This window comes from Heloderma suspectum, chromosome 6 (genome assembly GCF_057233095.1).
Source record: "Heloderma suspectum isolate Gila_16-S chromosome 6, 16-S_ref, whole genome shotgun sequence".
In the NCBI taxonomy this organism is placed as follows: Eukaryota; Metazoa; Chordata; class Lepidosauria; order Squamata; family Helodermatidae; genus Heloderma; species Heloderma suspectum.
The window spans coordinates 107,964,448-107,988,344 of record NC_139463.1 but is presented as its reverse complement, the minus strand read 5'-3'; the positions used below and the strand labels follow the sequence as shown (position 1 = coordinate 107,988,344).

At 45.9% G+C, this 23,897-nt stretch overlaps 1 protein-coding gene across 1 annotated transcript; it reads left to right on the top strand.

Annotated features, from left to right (window-relative positions):
• The first annotated feature begins 11,453 nt into the window (after positions 1-11,453).
• On the top strand, positions 11,454-23,644 carry LOC146342359 (vomeronasal type-2 receptor 26-like). The gene is made up of 6 exons (XM_084807821.1): positions 11,454-11,854; positions 14,664-14,955; positions 15,397-16,251; positions 21,437-21,664; positions 22,383-22,509; positions 22,743-23,644. Exons 1-6 carry the CDS (start codon positions 11,454-11,456, stop codon positions 23,642-23,644), a joined length of 2,805 nt encoding a protein of 934 aa, XP_084663947.1.
• The last annotated feature ends 253 nt before the right edge of the window (positions 23,645-23,897 follow it).

Genomic DNA, 23,897 nt, shown 5'->3' with positions numbered 1-23,897 from the left:
TCCCAGCTTGGGGGAGAACTGACATCACCTTTGATTTCAGATTGTCTTTTTCTTGAGCTATTTCCCAACCTGGTGTAACTAAAGTGGGGATAACACTGTTCCCCCACATTTGCAATGCCAGTGGTTTCCTTTGAAGTTGGTGGGGGCATTTTTGGTGATTTTCACAGGTGGTATTCAAACTCTATCCATTTCTGGCTCGTGGTGGCTACCAGTATCTAAGATCCATGTTAAGTGGCCTTGCAGACCAGTTGTCACATGGATTGTTGAGGATTTCAGCATAGAGATGGGAGGATAATTGACAGGGGGGTTGCTTGTTTGGGCTTGAAGTCATCTGTGGCTGATGATTAAGAGGGTTGGGATTTGTGGGCTGGTTTAGTTTCGTGTCTATGAAACTGAGGTACAAATCAAGGAATATCTGGTTTGGACCTTCCTTCTGCCATGAACTCACAAGGTCACCTTAGGCAAGCCACTCTTGCTTAGCCTCCATCTCCCCCCCCCCCTTCCATCGGCAGTATGCGGGATAACAATACTGACATAGCTTGTATATGGTTGTTGACTTGTTGTAAGGATTACAACTAGGTCATTCACACAGAACACTTTGAACCCCTAAAAGCTGTGCAAATGTCATGTATTACTGTTAAGGTCAGCGGAATGCCATGAGTTCCTTCCCAATACTGTGGGGAAGTTTTGTTCAGTGAGGATAAGAACCAGACAATGAAACTGAGCCTTTTAGGGAGCAATCTTAAGCCCCCGAAGCATGGCCTGAGGGCCCATAGGATAGTTGGGATTCCCCCCTCTGAGGAGATTCTGACCTCAGAAGTGGGAGTTGAACATCCCTCCCTGTGCTGCCCTGTCACAGCTGGTCCAGGAGCCTGCCCTCGCTTGCCCTTGCTGATGTCCTCCCAGACTCACCCTGACCTGTCCGGCAAGGGCCCGCATAAGGGCCTCTAGTATTGCACATGTTACGCTTTCCTGGTCCCAAGCTGCGCATACTTAAATATGCACATTTTTAAGTCCCCTTTTTCGCAAAAAAAGGGTGGCAAAATGGTGGGCGCTCACCAGACAGGCCCGGAGTGAGTGCAGGCGACTCGTCAAGCTTGCAGGGGCAGCATTTCAGCAGGCGCCCGGAGAACCTGAGCTGGGGTGGGTTCCTACATACCTACCTGCAAAGGAGATTGGTTACTTATGGATGTTTGTGGGTCCTGTACATGATGTTGTCAACCTCCAGTGCCTCTTCTGTGCTTTCCCACCATTTGGTGTGGAGATATGCAGACATTTTTCTGCCTCTCTCAAAATACTAGAACCTGGGGTATCCCATGAAGCTGATTGGTGGGAGATTCAGGAGAGATCACAGAAAATACTTCTTCACACAGCGCATAGATACACTATGAAATCTGCTACCTCAAGATGTAGTGACGGCCACCAATTTGGATGGCTTTAAAAGGGGATTAGATGAAAACCCGGAGGAGGAGGCTATCAATGGCTCCTAGTCCTGATGGCTATGTGCTACCTCCAGTTCCAGAGGCAGTTAGCTTATGCTCTTGAACTGTGGTGCTGGAGGAAAATTCTGAGAGTGCCTTGGGCTGCAAGAAGATCAAACCAGTCCATACTCCAGGAAAGAAAGCCAGACTGCTCACTTGAGGGAATGATATTAAAGGAAAAACTGAAGTACTTTGGCCACGTAATGAGAAGACAGGATACCCTGGAGAAGATGCTGATGCTAGGGAATGTGGAAGGCAAAAGGAAGAGGGGCCGACCAAGAGCAAGATGGATGGATGATATTCAGGAGGTGACGGACTCGACCTTGGGGGAGCTGGGGGTGGTGACGGCCGACAGGAAGCTCTGACGAGGGCTGGTCCATGAAGTCACAAAGAGTCAGAAGTGACTGACTGAATAAACAACAACAAAGCTTATGTATACCAGTTGCTGGGGAACATGGGCAGGGGGGTGGTATTGCACTCATGTCCTGCTTGTGGCTTTCCTGTGGGCAGCTTGTTGGCCACTGTGTGAACAGAATGCTGGACTAGATGGACCCTTGGTCTGATCCAGAGTGGCTCTTCTTATGTCCTTATGTCTCTACCAAATGCACGAGGAGAAAGAATGCCCACAGCTGCTTATTCACTGATATTTCTCCTTGATACCTTTCCTCCAGACTGACTCCTCCAGCCTTGGGTAGTTAACTCTATTGAAGGCTCTTTGGAGTTTGCTCTTAAAGGGGCAATGTAGGAAGAGGATTAGGTCAGTTCTCTCCCCAACAAATGGGGAGAGCAGTATGGCATATCTGATGCTTTCAAATAATAAAAGACAGTGTATGACTTTGCTTTACTTTCTTTTATGAATTTCTCCCATATTTTGTTTTGTCATTGATGAAGTAAACTATTAATAACAAAAATTGATGCATTCAGATTTTATTCTGCTGATTTGCTTATGTGTGTGTGGCCGCTTTGGTTTGGGCAGGAGATGGTTTTGATTTTTCAGAACTGGAAGAGGCCATTTAGGCCATCAAGTCCAACCCACTGCTCAGTGCAAGAATCCAAGGAGCTGTCTCCACCTGTGATTTACTCCAAGCCAGCTGCGTGTTGAGGTTGTTAGGGATACATGACATCATGGCCATCCAGCAGCCACCCTGAAGTTATCAGGGAAAAACTGGTTTTCCTGTGACTGCTTAAAGTCCGATTCTTTTCCTTGTCAGGTTCTCCTCAGTAAAGTTGCTGTGTGCCCCAAACCCCACCTTTACCTCAGATATGCTAGCCCTGCCCAGGGGTGTGCCTTTCACCATGACCCAGGTCAAGGGGTGTTCCCTGTGTGTTCCCCGTCCCTGCACAAACCAATTCATGTCTCCTCAGAAGTAACTCCCATTGTGGTCAATGAGGTTTGCCCTCTTAATGCCCACATCAGAACGTACAGAGATTAGGGGTGGACGAAAGTGACTTACCTGTCGTCGAAGCTTGTTCGTGGTGGGGGGGAGACGCTTCGCTGCTCCCCCCGTGAAGTTCAGGCCGGGGGGGGAGGCTTCCCGCCTCGCCCGGCCGAAATTCAGGCCGGGGAGGAGGCTTCCCGCCTCGCCCGGCCGCGAACTCGAAAGTTTAAAAAAAAAACAAAAAACAAATAGCGTTGCCCTTATTTTCGCCGTAGTCTACGTAAATCTTTACGTAGACTACAGCAACCAAATAAGGAACGGGAATGGCGGCTCCCTATGGGGGCCGCCATTATCTGTACGCGCTTTTTTTTTTTTTCAAAGTCACCCGTGATAGGCTACGTGACGATTGATGTAGCCTATCATGGCTGACTTTGCAAATCTAGCCATGATAGGCTACGTTAATCGTCATGTAGCCTATCACGGGGGCATTTTTTTTTCTTTTATTGCAATGGCGGTGGTGGCAGCCGGTCGAAAGATCGGCTGCCGCCCCCGCCCAGGACGAACACCCGCCGAACCGCTGGCCGGACCCGCTGCCGGGAGGGACATTCGCCAAAGGTAAGTCCCGTCCCGGGGGGGGCAGGGGGGGGCAGAGAATTTCTCCCTGAAACTTGTTCGGGGGGCCGAACACGTTGGCGCTTGGCCCCCCGAAGTTTCGGGGAGAAATTCTCCCCCATCCCTAACAGAGATCCCGCCCAATTGACATGGCACAGTTTAAAGCCCAATCCCCTAAGTGTGGTAAAGCGCAATCTCAAGGCTCTGATTCTCCTTTGTTTGTTTTATCACCTTAGGAAGTAACTACTTCAACCCTTCATTGTAGCGATCCTGTGGGTTAAAATGGGGGCTGGTTTCCCATCTTTGTGTTCTCCCCCTCTCTTTCCCAGCACAAGCATATGTGTGTCTACTTGGAAGGAATTCCCATTGTGCTCAATGAGGCTTGTTCCTGAAATGCAGGCACATCTGGAGTTTCAGGGGGAAGGACGAAGGGAGGAAGGGGGGGAGCCTCTCTTATTGGCTGAGCAGCCCCTGCCAGTCAGATGACATTCACTCCAACCCCCGCCAGGAAGTATGTTCTGTGAAGTGATTTTTACTGGTACGGAGAACCTGCTCGTGGAGCCCTGCATGGACCAAAGCGCAGCAAAGCTGATTCCTTGTTTAAAAGATCCAGTACTCCTCCATTAGTTTCTCCTTCCTTTGTCGTGGAGACACAGCCCAGTTTAAAGCATTCCGTGTTAGTAGAGCCAATGCTGATCTAACATACGCAGTTCGATGTGTAGTGTTTGCCATATCTAAGAATATGATGTTCCAAAACTGTAACACACAACAGGACATAATCACCGCATATGAATACATAAACCTTGCTGTTTCCAATTTCTCCAACATAGAATCATAGAATCATAGAGCTGGCTGGATCCACTTAGACCATCAGACCCTCTGCTCAGTGAAGGGATCCCTGAGAGATGACTGCCCAGTTTTTCCTGGAATACCTCCATTTTGTGTTGTTTCTAGTCGCTCTCCTTGCCAGATGCACCATATTCCATTGGTGTAACAATTTTAATGAATTCTCTCTAAGGATTGTCGGTATGGTTTTCTTTGATTGATTTATCCATAATGTATCCCATACTTTTTGCTCGATATCATTACTGGTTCCAGGAGGCATTTTCACTTCCTCACCTGAATTATTTTATTTATTTATTTATTAAATGTCTACACCACCAATTAGCCAAGGCTCTCTGAGAGCTTCACAAAACGAAATGTGTAACCATAAAATAGGATAACATAGTAAAACATAATATGAAAACGTACATTTAAAATGGAATACAAGTGAAGTAGGAATGAAGATAACAGCCAGCAGCATTAGTGTAAAGATCTAAAAAAAATGCACTAACACAATTTTTAAAATGGAAGGGCTATAAAGCCTGGAAAAATAAGGTCTTGATCTGGCACTAGAAAGTCTACAATGTAGGTGCCAAGCGAGCCTCTTTGGCGGGGTGTTCCAGAACTAAGGTGTCACCGCTGAAAAGGCCCTCACCCTAGTAGCCACCTACCTCATATCAATCAGCCAAGGCAGCCAGACAAAGGCCTCTGAGGATGATGGAAGGGTCAGGGCAGATATTTATGGAAGTAGACCATCCTTCCAGTTACCTGGCGCTATGCTGTTTAAGAGCTTTGTAGGTTAATACCAGCACTTTGAATTGGGCCTGGAAATGGACTAGCACCCAGTATAGATCGTACAGCACTGGCATAATATGATCATATTGGCCAGTCCCTGTTAACAATTTCACTGCCATATTTTGGACCTGAAGCGAAGGAAAAGAAAACAGGAAAGAAAGCACCAACAGCCGCATTTTGTCTCCCTCCCCCCAGCACACCTCAGTTATCTGTTATCTGTACTTCAATGTTCAGTCGTTAAGTCGTGTCCGACTCTTCATGACCCCATGGACCACAGCACGCCAGGCCTCCCTGTCCTCCGCTCTCTCCCGGACTGTGCTCAAGTTCATATTCATTGCATCGGTGATGCTATCTAGCCATCTCATCCTCTGCCGTCCCCTTCTCCTTTTGCCTTCAATCTTTCCCAGCATCAGGGTCTTTTCCAGTGACTTTTCCCTTTGCATTAGGTGGCCAAAATATTGGAGCTTCAGCTTCAGTATCTGTCCTTCCAATGAGCACTCAGGGTTGATTTCCTTTAGGATGGACTGATTTGACCTCCTTGCAGTCCAGGGAACTTGTAAGAGTCTTCTCCAGCAGCACAGTTCAAAAGCATCAATTCTTGGGCGCTCAGCCTTCCTTATAGTTCAGCTCTCACAGCCATACATTACTACTGGAAAAACCATACCTTTGATTATACGAACCTTTGTTGGCAAGGTGATGTCTCTGCTTCTTACTATGCTGTCTAGGTTTGCCATAGCTTTCCTCCCAAGGAGCAAGCGTCTTTTAATTTCATGGCTACAGTCAGCATCTGCTGTGATCTTGGAGCCCAAGCAAGTAAAATCTGTCACTGCTTCCATTTCTTCCCCTTCTATATGCCAGGAAGTGATAGGGCCAGATGCCATGATCTTAGTTTTTTTAATGTTGAGTTTCAAACCAGCTTTTGCACTCTCCTCTTTCACCCTCAACAAGAGGCTCTTGAGATCCTCTTCGCTTTCTGCCATTGGGGTGGTATCGTCTGCATATCGGAGGCTGTTGATAATTCTCCCAGCAATCTTAATTCCAACCTGTGATTCATCCAACCCGGCATTTCTCATGATGTACTCTGCATATAAACTAAATAAGCAGGGCGACAATATACAGCCTTGTCGTACTCCTTTCCCAATTTTGAACCAATCGGTTGTTCCATGTCTGGTTCTTACTGTTGCTTCTTGACCCTCATACAGGTTTCTCAGGAGACAGGTAAGGGGGTCTGATACCCCCTTCTCTTTAAGAATTTGCCACAGTTTGTTGATCCACACAATCAAAGGCTTTAGCGTAGTCAATGAAGCAGAAATAGACGTTTTTCTGGAATTCTCTTGCTTTCTCCATGATCCAGCGAAAGTTGGCGATTTGATCTCTAGTTCCTCTGCCTCTTCGAAACCCAGCTTGTACTTCCGGTAGTTCTCGGTTCACATGCTGCTGAAGCCTAGCTTGTAGGATTTTGAGCATAACCTTGCTGGCATGTGAAATGAGTGCAATTGTGCGGTAGTTTGAACACCCTTTGGCATTGCCCTTCTTTGGAAATGGAATGTAAACTGACCTTTTCCAGTCTTGTGGCCACTGTTGAGTGTTCCAAATTTGTTGGCATATTGAGTGCAGCACTTTAACTGCATCATCTTTTAGGATTTTAAATAGTTCAGCTGGAATACTGTCATCTCCGCTATCTTTGTTGTTAGTAACATTTCCTAAGGCCCACTTGACTTCACTCTCTAGGATGTCCGGCTCAAGTTCAGTGACCGCACTATTCTGGCTATCAGGGACATTAAGATCTTTCCTGTATAGTTCTTCTGTGTATTCTTGCCACCTCTTCTTAATCTCATCTGTTTCTGTTAGGTCCCTGCCTTCTTTGTCCTTTATCATGCCCATCTTTGCCCAAAACGTTCCCTTGATATCTCCAATTTTCTTGAAAAGATCTCTAGTCTTTCCCATTCTATTGTTTTCCTTGATTTCTTTGCATTGTTCATTCAAGAAGGCCTTCTTGTCTCTCCTTTCTATTCTCTGGAACTCTGCATTCAGTTGGATATACCTTCCCGTTTCTCCCTTGCTTTTCGCTTCCCTTGTTTCCTCAGCTACTTGTAAAGCCTCATCAGACAGCCACTTGGCTTTCTTGCATTTCTTTTTCTTTGGGATGGATTGAGTTGCTGCCTCCTGAACAATGTTACGGACCTCCGTCCATAGTTCCTCAGGCACTCTGTCTAATCCCTTAAATCTATTCCTCTCCTCCACTGTATATTCATCAGGGATATGATTTAGGTCATACCTGAATGGTTTAGTGGTTTTCCCGACGTTCTTCAATTTAAGCCGAAATTTTGCAACAAGAAGCTCATGATCTGAGCCACAGTCAGCTCCAGGACTTGTTTTTACTGACTGTATAGAGCTTCTCCATCTTTGGCTGCAAAGGACATAATCCATCTGATTTCGATATTGACCATCTGGTGATGTGTACCGTCGCCTCTTGTGCTGTTGGAAAAGAGTGTTTGCTATGATCAGCGTGTTCTCTTGGCAAAACTCTAGTAGCCTTTGTCCTGCTTCATTTTGTACACCAAGGCCATGCTTGCCTGTTATCCCGGTGATTTCTTGACTTCCTACTTTAGCATTCCAATCCCCTATGCTGAAGAGGACATCTTTTGTTGGTGTTAGTTCTAGAAGGTGTTGTAGGTCTTCATAGAACCGATCAACCTCAGCTTCTTCGGCCTCAGTGGTTGGGGCATAGACTTGAATTACTGTGATGTTGAATGGTTTGCCTTGGATTCATACTGAGATCATTCTATCATTTTTGAGATAGTATCCCAGTATTGCTTTTCCCACCCTTTTGTTGACTATGAGTGCTACTCCATTTCTTCTAAGGGATTCTTGTCCACAGTAGTAGATATGATGGTCACCTGAATTAAATTCGCCCATGCCTGTCCATTTTAGTTCGCTGATTCCCAAGATGTCGATGTTCAATCTTGCCATCTCATGTTTGACCACCTCCAGCTTACCTTGATTCATTGATCTGACATTCCAGGTTCCTAAACAATATTGTTCTTTACAGCATCGGATTTTCTTTTCACCACCAGACACATCCACAGCTGAGTGTCCTTTCGGCTTTGGCCCAGCCGCTTCACTCTTTCTGGTGCTTCTTGGAAATTCCCTCTGCTCTTCTCCAGTAGTATATTGGACACCTTCCAACCTGAGGGGCTCATCTTCCGGCATCATCTCTTTTAGCCTTGTGATACGTTCCATGGGGTTTTCTTGGCAAGAATACTGGAGTGGGTTGCCATTTCCTTCTCCAGTGGACCACATTTTGTCAGAACTCTCCACCATGACCTGTCCGTCTTGGGTGGCCCTGCATGGCATAGCTTATGGCTTCACTGAGTTACGCAAGCCCCTTTGCCACAACAAGGCAGTGGTCCATGAAGGGGCTGTACTTCAATAACCAACTGGTAATAACTGAGACTTGCAGTTACTTCTGAGGCCTGAATTGTGGTGCTATAGAAAGGTGTTAACCCCCCCCCCCACATATGTTGACCATATAACTATTGGATTCCCCTTCATTTTATTGCCTAGGGAATGTAATGGCCCCAGGAGTCATCATCATGGAGATCACTCGTGACCGAGTAAGACTGTCTTCCAGACATAGAGACATAGAGACATAGAGTGGGTCTGCAGGTGGCTGTGAAGGCCGATTCTGGATCTACACAGCCTCCCACACTGAGGACATAGGTTTCCAGGTGGAAGGCAGTCCCAGTGAGGGTTTGCTTGACATGCCTTCCACAGGGCTCATTTCTCCCTTTCGCTAGGGATGTCAGAGAATTCTGCCACGGACTGAAATGGGATCAAATTCCCTTCAGTCTGTGCCACGGAATCCTTTGCGGAATGGCACCACGAGGTCCTGCAGAGCCATCAGTCATGAGGCTTTTTTTTTTTTTGTCATCCGCACAGAGATGCGAAATTTTCGTAAATAAAAATGCAAGGTAGGATATTCCGATAATAAATACGTAATTTTTTTTTTTTAAAAAAAGAATTGTGCTGACCGCCTTGTTTGTGGGTGTTCTTTTTCAATTGAAATCCTCCGTCTCCATTTAGTTTCAGCCAAAACACTTCCTCCTCCTCAGGGCTTCCCAAAACAAGGTGTGCCGGAGCGATGCACTCTTGGTTTAAAGCAACGCTGTTTGAAAGAAAGAAAAAACCTTTTAAAATGACCATGCTGGTCTGGAGCCCTGCATGACTATTATTCCCCCTGCGAGGCTTTCTATTTCCACATCCAGCCTTGTTGGTGACGTTGTGAGGCTAAAATGGAGAGGAGAAACAACTCTGTGCATGTCTACTCTGAAGTAAGTCTTACTGAGTTCAATGCGACTTACTCCTACACATGTCAGCACCCCACTTGCCCCCAGCTCAGCTTTGTATTTGCACATCCAGCTCATTATCAAACCTGTTAGTTATCTCACTGGGTGACTTTGGGCTGGACTCTAACCACTACATCATATTTCTATTATGAAACTCATGAAGAAAAAGAGACAGTATAATGGAAAGTTCTTTCTGAAGCAGTCACACTTCACTTGTACAAATGCAGCTTGAAGGGAAAGATCAGCAACCTTCTCTCTGTTTGAATAAAAAGCACACTCTGCACATGCTCAGGGAATGAACAAAATGAGGAATAAATATACCACGGAATATGAAGAACTATATTCTTCCATTATGTGTGTGTGTGTATGTGTTCCCTGGAAACTGTTCCAGGAAACAATCCAGCTGTTCCCTGGAAACCCCCCCCCATTCACCCAAGGGTCTTCTGAGATAACTAACAGGAGGTCTGATAATGAACTGGATGTGGAAATATAAAGCTGAGCAGAGAGGAGAACCAACTCTGTGCATGTCTACTCAGAAGTAAATCTTACTGAGTTCAATGCAACTTACTCCTACACATGTCAGCACCCCACTTGCCCCCAGCTCAGCTTTGTATTTCCACTAGGGTTGGTGGAGAATTTCTCCCCGAAATTTCGGGGGGCCAAGCGCCAACGTGTTCGGCCCCCCGAACAAGTTTTGGGGAGAAATTCTCGGCACCACCCTGCCCCCCGCACCCCCCCCGGGACGGGACTTACCTTTCCCGAATGTCCCTCCCGGCGGCGGGTCCCGGTGGCGGTTCGTCGGGTCTTCGTCAGGGGCGGGGGCGGCAGCCGATCTTTCGACCGGCTGCCGCCGCCGCCATTCCAATAAAACTAAAAAAACCCCCACGCCCCCGTGATAGGCTACGTGACGATTAACGTAGCCTATCACGGCTAGATTTGCAAAGTCAGCCGTGATAGGCTACGTAAATCATCACGTAGCCTATCACGGGTGACTTAAAAAAAAAAAAGCGCGTACAGATAATGGCGGCCCCCATAGGGAGCCGCCATTCCCGTTCCTTATTTGGTCGCTGTAGTCTACGTAAAGATTACGTAGACTACGGCAAAAATAAGGGCAATGCTATTTGCGTTGCCCTTATTTTCGCCGTAGTCTACATAAAGATTTACGTAGACTACAGCGACCAAATAAGGAACGCGAATGGCGGCTCCCTATGGGGGCCGCCATTTGCGTACGCGTTTTTTTTTTTTTAAAGTCACCCGTGATAGGCTCCATGACGATTTACGTAGCCTATCACGGCTGACTTTGCAAATCTAGCCGTGATAGGCTACGTTAATCGTCACGTAGCCTATCACGGGGGCGTTTTTTTTTTTTAACTTTTAATTTCGCGGCTGGGCGAGGCTAGGCGCCTCCTCCCCGGCCTGAATTTCGGCCGGGCGAGGCGGGAAGCCTCCTCCCCGGCCTGAATTTCGGCCAGGCGAGGCAGGAAGCCTCCCCCCCCCGGCCTGAACTTCAGGGGGAGAGCAGCGAAGTGCCTCCCCCCCACCGCGAAAAGCTGCGAGACCAGGTAAGTGGGTTTCGTGCACCCCTAATTTCCACATCCTGCTCATGATCAAACCTCCTGTTAGTTATCTCAGAAGACCCTTGGCTGAATGGGTTTTTTTTTTCCAGGGAACAGCTGGATGGAGGGAGGTTTTCCCACTACTGTATGATCCCAAGTCCCAGAGTGGCTGGTAGAAAGGGGAAGATATATCCAACTGAAGGGGGATAACACTAATAAAGTTGTATATATAGTTAAAGAAGGTATGCCCTAAAGAGGTATGACTGATGCATTTTCTTTCCTTATGTTGAGACTTGATGACTCAGAGAAAACACAGGGTCTGCTTTGTAATTTTTTAAATTATTCTGTTTTGTACTATTGCCCTTGGAAGGCCCATGGGTAATCCAAGGCCACCATGGGAAAAATCAGTACCTCAAACAGCCAGTTTCTACTCTTACATGCAAAAACGCTTACGCTTACATGCAAAAACGCTCAGTCTATAAAGACCCTTGTCCAAACAAGTTGTTCCACCACACTCTGGGAGGTTCATTTGAGGCAGGCACAGCTCTGTCAATTGAAGACTTTCTGTATCTTCTTCCAGGACTGATACTGCTGATGTTGTCCATCAGTGATCACAAAGAGTTGGGGGTTTATCAAGATTTGTCAGCATTCCATCTGATTTTGCTGTTGCTACTATTACACTATTCTTCTAGCAAGAGTTTGAACTCCTCCATTCGTAGCTGGAAGACAACAGTTCAAACTCATTCATACAGACCTTCAGATGAGATCATCATTGGCCAATTTGTGTCCATGACAGTTGCTAAGATCATTACGCAGGAGTTTACAAAACACCCAACTTATTCCACTGCAAGAAATGCTTAGTAAGTTGCTCGCATGCATGCATGCATGCATGCATGCTCTCTCTCTCTCTCATGAAAAGTGCTGTACTGTGCCCAGTGATCATTCTAAGATTCAGAAAACAAATTACTAATGTTGAGAACCAACTTAACTCTTACCAGTTTACCAGTCTCTTTCTTCAGTCTTCCATTCTTTTCTCAATGTGTGAACCCTTCCATCAGATCATTTTTTTGCTCTTTGTGCTTCTCGTAGGGATGTACGAAAGTCACTTACCTTTTATGAAATTTGATTCGCGGTGGGGGGGAGGTGCCCCATCCCTCCCCCTGAAATTCTGGCTGGGGGGGAGGCGCCCTGTCCCCCCCCGAAATTCTGGCCGGGGGGAGGCACCCCGTCCTTCCCACCACGAATCCTGCCAGCCGGGTCTGCAAATGGCGGCGGCCATAGCCGCCGCCATTTGCATCCCTGCAGTCAGCTGTGATAGGCTACGTAAATGTTTATGTAGCCTATCACGGCTGAGTTAAAAAAAAAAAAAACCCGCGCATACGCAAATGCATTCGGCCTCCCCGAGATTCGTGGCAAAATTCTCTGACATCCCTAGCTCCTCGACAGAAGCACAAAGCTTCTCTCTAGAAGAAAGGATTCCAATCTCTACAGCAACTGCTGGCCAGCTTCTTACATTGTGCTTGTGTCCCACCCACAACCATGGCATGCATCAGGGTTGGGAAGGAGTGGGAGAGGGAGAGATTGGCATGAAGGTGGTGAGATGAAGTCAAATGGGTGGGATGGGAAGATATGGGAGTGAAGGAGGCATGGCAGAGATAGAGGGTGGAGAAAAGTTGGGAGGGAAAGAGAGGTGGAAGAGAAAGATCCTCCCATGGTTCATTGATTGGGCAGAAAGGGACTGGGAATTTGGAGGATCAGGATGAGCTCCACTGATGTTTACCTGTGTTAGCCCTACAGCTCTAGTCATTCTTGTTTTGTATCCTATTCCTATACTATATGTGCAGATTTCAGAAAGGAAGTAAACTGTGTTCGAGAAAAAAGAAATTACGTCTTAAGAATACTTGTCGGGTAATGCTATGAGTGTTTAACCAGAAATAAGTCTCAATATATTTAATGGGGCTTACTCCCAGGTATGGGATTACAGCTTTAGTGAGCTTTCCAGGTGAAGAGGGATTTGGTTTTGGATTTCACAGATCCAGAACCGAAATGTTTGCCGCTTCTCTGCCGTGATTCTCTTTAGCTTACTTGTTGCATACATCTGTTCATGTTATCTAACAAGACAACCCATGTATCATTAGTATGAGCAATATTCAAAAATGAGCAACCTTTGTCAGGAGAGAGACCAAGGAGTGTTTGGTCCCTGCTGACACTTCTGGATCTCTCCAAGGCATTCGATAACATCAGTCAGAGGATCCTCCTGGAGTGACTGTCTGAGTTGGGGGCACTGCTTTGTGGCGTCTCCATTCCAACATGGATGGCTGTTTCCAGAGGGTGGTGCGGGGGGGGGGGCTTGGCCCTGTGGAGCCACCAGTTTGGGGTTCAGCCAGGGTTGATTCTCTCTCTCATGCTGTGTAATACCTACATGAAACTGCTGAGTGGGGTCATCCAGAGTTTTGGGGTGTTCTGTAGCCAGTATGTGGATGACACAGTTTTACATCTTCTTTTTACCTCAGACAAGTGTGATGGTGGATGTGCTGAACTGGCTTCTGGCCTTGGTTATGGACTGTATGAGAGCAAATCAACTGGAACCTAATCCAGACAAGACTGAGGCTCTGCTGGTGGCCAGATCCTCTGGCCAGATGGGGGAACTGCAGCCAGCTCTGGATGGGATCACACTCTCGCTGAAAGAGCAGGTGCAGTTTTTAGGTACCTGCATTCATAATTGTAAGTGGGGGCTCAGGTAGCCTCTGTGGCACAGAATGCTTTCTACCAGCTTTAGCAGTTAGCCCAGCTGTTACCCTATCTGGATGGGGTTAACCAGGCATCAGTGATCTATGCTCTGGTAACCTCTAGGATTGGTTGCTGCAATGTGTTGCATTTTGTGCTGCTTTTCCAGAAACGGCATTTGGTCTAGAATTCAGTCACCAAGTTCTTAACTGAGACTAGGTGATATGAACATACATGCCAGTCCAGGCTCACCTTCAATTGTGGCCAATTTATTTCTGGGCCAAATTTATACTGCTGGTCTCAACCTATAAAGCCCTACATGAGGCAGAACCTGAATAGCCCAAGGACAGCCTCTCCCCGTTGAACCTACCCAGTTCCCAAGGACGGCTTCAGAGACCCTTTTCTGTGTGCTCCCCCAAAAGAAACTTGAGGGAATGACATTTCAGGATGAGTCCATTTCTGTGATAGCCCTGTTTTCACAAAACTCTCCCCCTAAGGAAGTTTGCCTCATGCGGACACTGTCATCGTTTCAGCTCCGGCCGAAGACGTCCTTATTTTCCCAGGCATTTGGACATTAGCTATGGCCCAGTTCTTGTGAGCACCTTTTGTAGTGTTCAGTCCAGGCTGGTGGGGCGAATTCGTATATCGTGGATGAACGCTTTTTGTATTGTGATGGTTTTTGATTATGTTTTTTATGGTGAGCATTTTTATTTGTATTGTGCTGATTATGGTTGATGTTGACATTGATTTTTTTCTCTTATATGAATTAGTGATTTGTGTATGTTAAGTCATTTTGAGACCGTTTTGGATTTTTGTGGTAGGAAGCAATGCACACATTTTAATCAACATCACCATTGTCATCTTCCTATTTAGTAACATGACTGAATCATAACGGAACGTGCAGTATGCTTGATTTAATAATATATAACAATCTCATTGCAGCATGATCCCTAAAAGCTACCAGCATTTTCTTGCCTTCATTTTTGCCATTGGTGAGATCAACAAAAATGCTGAATTGTTACCCAACACTACACTGCGTTCCAAGATATATGACAGTGCTTTTAATGCGAGGAGAAACTGTTGGGGCATTCTGAATATTCTTTTCACAGGTCCACAGATTCCCCCCAATTACAACTGTGTCAGAGAAGAGAAATTAATGGCTGTCATTGGAGGGCTCACCTCCCAAAACTCCATCCAGATGGCCAACTTCTTAAACACCTACAAGATACCACAGGTATGTGTTCAGGGTTAGAGACATGCAACCACATGGAAAGCTCCTAGTTGTACCAAAATTGGCTCCCCTCTCATCCTCCTGCCCCAGGCCACTAAGGTATTCATTGACTCCACTGCCATGACAGCATCTATGTCAATTCCTGGAATAAGAACCCACACCAGTAAGGATCCCAAGATGTGATTGCTGCATGGCAGAACTGTAAACATCCAGAATACTAGTTACTTCCTCATCATGCTTAGAATCTGCCCCCAGTCTGAGTATTGATAATACCAGTTGAGTTTGGTAGGAAGTCTAAGATCTGACACTTAGAGCCACAGTGTTTGTGATAAAATTATATTGAATGAGATCAACATACTCACAAATGTTTGGATGGAGGCATTTCTCATCAAGAATAATGTAATGGTTTTCTCAGTCCTCATGATATCATATCATTCCCATTAGCTCAGCTATGGCGCCTTTGATCCAGCACTGAGGGACAAAACTCGCTTTTCTTCTTTCTACCGGATGGTCCCAGATGAAGATCTTCAGTATGTCGGGATTGTTGGGCTATTCAAGCATTTTGGATGGAACTGGATCAGCCTCATTGTTTCAGATGAAGACAGTGGTGAAACCTTCCTCCGAACGCTGAGACCAAGGCTCTTGCAGAATGATATTTGCATTGCTTGGACACTGGTGATTCCAATAGTGACATTGTATTTTAAAGAGGAAATACTTCAAGAAAAACTGAGACCAATGGAATTGGCTCTCCAATTGACTGAAATCAATGTGATCCTTGTGTATGGAGACAGTCAGTCTCTGGAGGCTTTACGACTAGTTTTATACTTCAATGAAATTGTTTATATGCATCCTATAGAGCGGGTGTGGATCACAACAGCTGAATGGGATTTCACTGCTTTAGTAACTGGAAGTAAATTCCCCACAAATTCCTTCAATGGCACCCTGTCGTTCAGACTACATGCAAACATGGTACCAGGATTTCAAGAATTTATTGAGAGGATCAATCCTTTCCAGTCCACTTTTTATTTCATCCGTCAATTCTGGATCAATGCCTTTATCTGTTCATTCCCTATGTATAACCTCTATGTCCCAGTCAATGGAAACTGCACTGGGAAGGAGAAGCTGGGCAGCCTCCCCGGATCTGTGTTTGAAATGGGAATGTCTGGCCAGAGCTACAATATCTACAATGCTGTCTATGCTGTAGCACATGCTCTCCATGCCATGGATTCATCAAGAGACAAATTAAAAAAACTGGGAGATGGAAGAATATGGGATCTCCAGAAAGTTCAGCCATGGCAGGTAGTTGCAGCTCTAAGAGTCAAATCCCAAAACATCTTAATGCACCATAACAAAATTAATCCAAAATACAACAAAAGCAGAATAATAAATAAATTAACAGCAGAAAAAAGAAACCAATGTCTCAAACTGAATTTCTTAGATCACAACCAAAAATGAAGATCTCAGCCTGTGTTTGGGACACAAACAGAGAGGGGGCCCTAGCTGGGTATCTCATCCACAAATTTAGTTTAGCCCCTTTCAATATAATCTCTGCTACAGGTCATCTTTACTGACTTATACATTCCCTGAAATATGGCTTCCTTTAGGAGATCTTGAATCTATTGCCAATCAATAGATTTCATTAGGTGACTCCAAGGTCTAGTATTATAAGAAAAGTAGAAAAAATTCTCCTTCTGCTCCTTACGATTCATAACCTCATAAACCTCTATCATATCCTTCCTTAATTATGATGACCTTTTGAAAGTAATGAAGCTCTGCACAGGACATTCCTGATCATTTTGTTTGCCCTAATTAGATCTAGATGGTTCAACAAGAATGAAGGTAAGAAGAATGATGGAGAGCATCCAGGTTATAAGCCTAGTGGCAACAGGCCACGTAACTATGATACACACATAGAGACCAGACCCTGCCACAAACCCAAATGGCAGCTCTGTCCCCATATCTACCCTGACAACACTATTACAAGGCCTAATACTGTCACTAATGTCACCCACAATATTAGGGTTTCATGCAGTTGCTCAGCTTCTAATGTGATCTCCTCCTCCAGTTTAATGTTATAAAATACCTAGCTGGTTTACATAGCACAATATAAAATCACAGTTTAAAATACACCACTAAAACAATTTCATTCTACAATAACAATATAAGCACTACAAAAACAAGATGGAGAACCACCATGATTAATTCTGATTAATTACAAGCCAGAGAAAGCCTGCATAAACAAGTGCATTTTCTATAGCCATTTAAAATAGGGCTGTGCATGGACATCCCGATTTGCTTCAGACACTGATTTGGATCTTATGAATCGGCCCTGATTCGCTTCAGACTGATTCGGACCTGATCTGACTTGCTTCAGATTTGGATCCAAATTGAGATGAGGATATCCGAATTATTTGGAATTTATGTTTTCCCATTGACTTGCATTGGAACACAGAAATGACCACAACTTTTTCAGTTTTTATCATAAATGCATGAAATCTGGGCACCTGTCAGCCCCACTGGAGGTGACTGAACCTGCAAAACTTCAGACAGTTTGGCCTAGTAAGTTTTTTGTGCTAGGCACAGGTAAAATTTGCTTTTTTTCAAGGAAATCTCTCAAAGCAAAGAGCTATAAGTCTTCAGTGCTTCCACAGAAGTGCATGCAATTTGGGCACCTGGCAGCCCCAATGCAGCTACGCCATTTGCGTCCCTGCTCTTTGCCGTGATAGGCTACGTAAATATTTATGTAGCCTATCACGGCAAAGAGAAGGGATGTAAATGGCGTCCGCTATTCCGGACACCATTTTCTTCCACAGACTGGCAGCGGACGGCAGCAGACGGACCAGACCTGGCTGTTGGCAGGTAGGATCCATTCCGGGGCAACTTCGCAGGGTGGTGGAGGTGGGTGGTCTGTTCCGCCATGGACTCATTGGAGTCTGTGGTGGAATTCTCTAACATCCCTACCTGGCAGCCCCTATGGCAGTCACTGAACTTGCCAAATTTCAGACAGCTTGGTCCAGGAGTTTTTGTGCTAGCCATGCATAAAATTTCCTTTTCTCAAAGACTAAAAACAAAAGCTTTAAAAAAAAATGTCAGCCACACAGGGGATTAGAGATCCTAATCAGAAGTTGTTTAGGTGACAATTATGAGGTCACTATCCCTAATCTCTGCTGTAGGTTTTTTGAAGTGCAGAAGTACTTTCTTTTTCTCTGTCCTGAATCTGCCACTGACCTCAGGCTCTCATTAAGGGAAGAAGGAAAACTTAAAACATCTCTTTGGCTCCAAATTGAAATACATATTACCTGGAAAAGTCACACTGACTGAACTCAGCAGGGCTTATTTATTAATTGCACTGCTGCACTTTCTCCATATAATTTTATAAACCTTCCCCATTGTTTGCCTTTCTTCTAAATTAAATAGCCCAGGCATTGAAACCTTTTATAGTGGAGTTGTTCGAGCCCTGATCATTTTGGCAGCCTTTTTCCCCAGGAAGGGTAAGGTGAAGCCTCCAATGACAGAGATGGATTTAGAAGCACCCCCAGAGTAGTATCTGTTCCTTCAGAAGAAGTGCAGCCCCATCCAAATTAAGTAAACAACTTAGTTCCTGGAACTGGGATCCCCCCACCCATGGGATCTCTGTCTTATCAGGATTCAGTTTCAATGTATTGGCCCTCATCCAACCCAGGAGTGCATCCAGGCACCAGTTCAGAATGTGGATAGCCTCTCCTGACCCAGACATTACAGAGGAATACAGCTGGGTGCCATTAGCCACAATCATATCATGGATCGGTGATATGTCTTATTATGAACAGACCTGGCATTCACATACACCACAACCAGGCCAGAGTGTACAGTAGCCAGTCCACCAGGGAAAGGATCAAAACAGCGATTGGCCCACAGCCATCTTGGTCCCCCCACAATTCTGAAGGAATCTTCTCCCCATCAAACCAGACTGTCCCTCACTCACAACAACCATTATGGGGGGTACCCACCTCCTCCGTATCACACGCCATCCTACTTAGACATGTCTTGGCTTTTCCTTTCTCAGCAATTATCAGTAGAAAGATATAGATAGATAGATAGATAGATAGATAGATAGATAGATAATTTTGGAAGCGCCACAAGGCATGCAAAGATGTAAACCAGACTGACTAAATATAATTGTAAAGGCCAATTATGGTACATTAGCGCAATAAAATAGATGAGGCCAATAAAGCTGAGCACATTCCACCCCCCACCCACCCCCCACTAGTCAGAAGATGTTAACTTATAGCCTACATCCTATATCCCTCCCCACGCCTTCAAAGTACAACTTCCACCAGCCAGGCTCTCACCCTAGGTCAGGGCCACAAGCCTGGCTGTCACAGAGAAGCCCATTAACATCCCAGTTCCCAGTCGACAGTGGGGGATGCCCCCATTCCTGTGATTCCCCAAAGGGGGGACAGCAAAGGAGAGCCTGCCATGGCCGACTCTGCCTCCTGTGCCAGGACTGTTTCTTATGAGCCTCTTCCCAGAACCGTTCAGTCGTGGTGAGTGAGGTCCTAACCTAATCCAGTCACAATGAAGTCCCAGCTGCCAGCACTCAACAGCAAACGCCCACAGTCAAGCAGAAAGCAAAACAAAAGAGAAAAGGGGGCTGTTGCTGGCAAGTAAGAGCAGGTGACGCAGAGGCCCAGAAGCTCTCAGTCCGCCCCACTCTGCTCAGCTGTTCTCTCTGCACTGGTCTCAGGGCCGGCTCTCGCACAACGCAGGGTGAATTCCCTGCCTCAGGCAGCAGAGCAGGAGGAGAGGTGAATCGCAGCTCCCTCTCCACACCCAGAGGGCTCTCAGCCACTGCCTCAGTTGGTCTCCCACTGTGGCATCCGCCACAGCAGAAGAGCAGGACCAGCCGGGCCCTCTGGAGCTGTCGCCTGTCCAGGGGCATAGAGCACGTGGCACGGCTCGCCCCTCTCCTCCACTGCAGCAAATGCCACAGGGGAGGAGCACCTGGGGAGTCCCCAGAGTAGCTGCCCACCCTGTGGCTCGCCCTAATCCTCTCTGCACAGGCAGTCTCCTTGGACACCCCTGCCAGAAAGCCTGGCTCTGATGAAGGACCCCATTAGGGCCAGGCATTTGGCCTGCTGCGCACTCTGGAGAGCCAAGCCAGCTGCTTCTTTTGGCCAATGCAGCCCTTCTGAATCCACCTGGGAGCGGGCCAGAGGACGAGCTGTGGCGGAGGAGGTGGGGCTGACAGGGGGTGATGCCAGACATGCCCGGAGTGGGGGTGACAACGGGGAGGGGTGATGCTGCAGCAGCGCATTTGTAGTCTTGACTCAGGGGCAGGAGAGCTCGCACAGGCCCTGACCCGTCCCAGAGGGGTACCCCCTGAGGCCCTAGCCCAATCCAGCCACAGGACAGTCCTAGCTCCAAGCGCTCAAGGAGCCAACCCCAGCAGTCCACCAAAAAGCAAAACAAGAGATAAAGGAAAAGACGCAATTGCTGGCAAGTCATAGCGATGGAACAAAGTCCCCGACGTTCTCACCTGGCCCCACCTGCTCAGCTGTTCTCTATACAGCTTCCAGCTTCGGTCAGCAGTGCCCATCTGCATTCTACATAGGGCAAACAGGCCAGTCTCTTTGGAAAGGAGTAAATGGATACAAATCTGACATCAGAAACTGTACTATGTAAAAACAGGCAGATGTCCTGGGAGGATGAACTGTTCTTTAACGGTTTATTTTTTCGCACTGACATTTTGATGTCCAATTTGTGTGGTGGCACAGTGTTGTTTTCTCTGTGCTGTGGTAGATGGTTCTTGGGTGCAAGTCTGTCTTTGTCAATCTGTTTTTTTTTCACTTCACTGGGTGGGTAGTTTAGACTGAGGAGTGCCTGAGGCCAATCCTTAAATTATGAGTCTTGGCCGAATGAATCTGAACACGTACAGTTGTATTGTAGGGCTGTAGATAATGGATTCTGTGTTGTGTTCCAGCTGAAAGAGGGCAACACGAAAGCATGTGTAGTGGTCGGTAGGTTTCCAATATAAGTTGTGTTTATCTGTCCATTACGTACTTGCACAGCCATGTCCAGAAAGTGAACCTGTCTTGTGGACTAGCTGAGATGGTGTCGTAAACAATGCTTTTTGCTGATTACCTCAGCTTGAGCATAGTGCAGGAAGTGTTTTATGTAAAAATCCAATCCAGCGTTACAAACCCCTGGAGGGGTCCATGAAGAATTCTTCTTCTTCTAACATTGAGCGGATGCTTGTTATGTGGACTGTAGACTCCAGAGGTGTTCTGGGTAGATGGTAGTTTTATGCTGGTGCTCTGATTAATGTTACTTTACATCTTCCTTCCCACCTTGGATAAATATTTTAAAATGTTTGGAAAGTACATCGACAAATCTTGTAGATTCATTTTTGAATGTTTCAGTGGCTAACAAGTACAAAAAGTCAGCTGTGCACAGAGCTGATGTTAACCAGTTGCTCATTTTTTTTTTAAATCTTTCCTTTAAGCTTCACTGGTTTCTGAGAAATGTCCGTTTTAACAACAGTGCCAGTGAAGAAATATTTTTCAATGATAATGGGGACATGGCAGGGGGATACGATCTCATGAACTTGGTCACCTTCCCCAATGAATCTTTCCAGAGAGTCCGAGTTGGAAGGATGGACCCCCAGGATCCTGCCGGGAAAGAGTTCATTATCAATGGAAGTGCCATTACTTGGAATCAGAAATATAATCAGGTAGGCATGGCCACCACCACCACCATCTTAATCACCATCACCATCATCACCATCTCTTATGCACATACCCTAGATATTGGTCTCAGGGTTGTCTGTGCTTGGATTTAGCAGCATACCGCAGGCACACCTAATATGACAGAGATAAATTTCTCACTCTCCCCCTGTTGTTCTCCCTCTCTACTCTTCTTTTGTATTTGATCATCAGATGTATTTAAGAAAACGTCCTGTAGGGTGAAATATCTGAAGCACAAATGGCATCAAGACTTCCAGGAATGTCTCTTTCCTCTCTTGGAACGAGCAACTCTGTCAATTTCACTTTCTCCCATATTCAATTTCAGGGAGGGGGGTTGCTTTGTTCTTTTGATCTCAAGTTCTTTCTCTCCCCAATATGAACTTCACAAATTTTGGTAAATTCTAATAAAAATGAATTGAAAATAAATTCTCACCTATGTGCACCAGCCAAATTGAATGGGTACAGCTATTCCAAGCATATAGAAGACTATTCCTCCCTTGGTCGACAAATTCCAGAAGAGGGAGTAGCTTAGACTAGCATTTTAATGAGATTTGTTGTGGCAAAAACATACAGTATATTTCACCAGTTAGATTTAACTCTGGTAACTGACAATCCCATGTGAACTGTCTTTGTATCGGCAATCTTCCATAGTTTTAAAATAGTCTTGTTTTCATCCCAAATGTCCTTCCTTTTGGTTACCACTAGATGTTGCCCAGTTCCACCTGTGTCGAGAGCTGCCACCCGGGACAGAGCATGTTCGTCCAGCAGGGGAAGCAAGTGTGTTGCTATGATTGTGTTGAGTGCCCCCAAGGGAGGATGTCAACCCAGATAGGTAAGTGAAGGAATCCAGAGTTATTTGAAAATAACCCAGAAGTTTGTATTTCAGGCATATTTTCATTCCTACCATGGTTCTCTAAATATGAATCTATGAGTTTGTTTACTATGAACAGGGGTGGGCAAAGGAAGAAGAAACTTTGTTAAACAATTCCAGCTAAACAATTCTAGCTAAATACGGGGAATCTTTGTGGTCTTTAGAAATGCTAAATCTTTGGTCATTACTTGCAGATGCAGAACAATGTGGGAAGTGTCCAGAAGATCAGTATCCAAACAAGAATCAGGACCAATGTATTCTTAAAGTCATAAGCTACCTATCTTATGAGGAGCCTTTGGGAGCAGTTCTCACCTCCTTGGCTCTTTTCATTTCTGTAATCACACTTTTGGTTTTGTGCACCTTCATTCGGCACCAAAATACACCCATTGTCAAAGCCAACAACTGGAGCATCACATGCACCCTGCTTTTCTCTCTGCTGCTCTGCTTTCTCTGCTCCTTCTTATTCATTGGCTGGCCTGGGCAGGTGACCTGCCTTCTGAGGCAAACACTGTTTGGCCTCATCTTCTCCATTGTTGTTGCTTGCGTGTTAGCAAAAACCATCACTGTGGTTTTGGCCTTTGTAGCTACAAAGCCTGGAAACAGGATGAGGAAATGGGTGGGGAAGAGACTTCCTGTATCAGTGATATTGTCTCTCTCTCTTATTCAAGCTGCCATTTGTTTTGTGTGGCTGGCAACTTCTCCCCCCTTCCCAGAGTTGGACATGCACTCCCAGGCTGACACAATCATTGTTCAATGCAACGAAGGCTCAGCCCTCATGTTCTACATTGTCCTGGGCTACATGGGATGTTTGGCCCTCATCAGCTTCACTGTGGCTTTCCTTGCCAGGAAGTTGCCTGATACTTTTAATGAAGCCAAGCTGATCAGTTTCAGCATGCTGGTCTTCTGCAGTGTTTGGGTGTCCTTTGTGCCAACCTACCTGAGCACCAAGGGGAAATACATGGTGGCCGTGGAGGTCTTCTCCATCTTGGCCTCCAGTGCTGGCTTACTGGGTTGCATCTCCCTCCCCAAATGCTACATTATTATATTCAGGCCTGAACTGAACACCAAGGAGCAATTAGTCAGGAAAAAAGAATAGTCCCAGCTTGGGGGAGAAGTGACATCATCCTTGATTTCAGATGGTTTCTTTCCTGAGCTATTTCCCAACCTGGTGTAACTGAAGTGGGGATAACACTGCTCCCCCACATTTTCAATGCCAGTGGTGTCCTTTGAAGTTGGTGGGGGAATTTTTGGTTTCTTTCACTGGTTGTATTCAAACTCTATTTGTTTCTGGCTCATGGTGCTTACCATTATCTAAGATGAGGCAGCAAAGGGTTTAGAGTGCCTTTTTA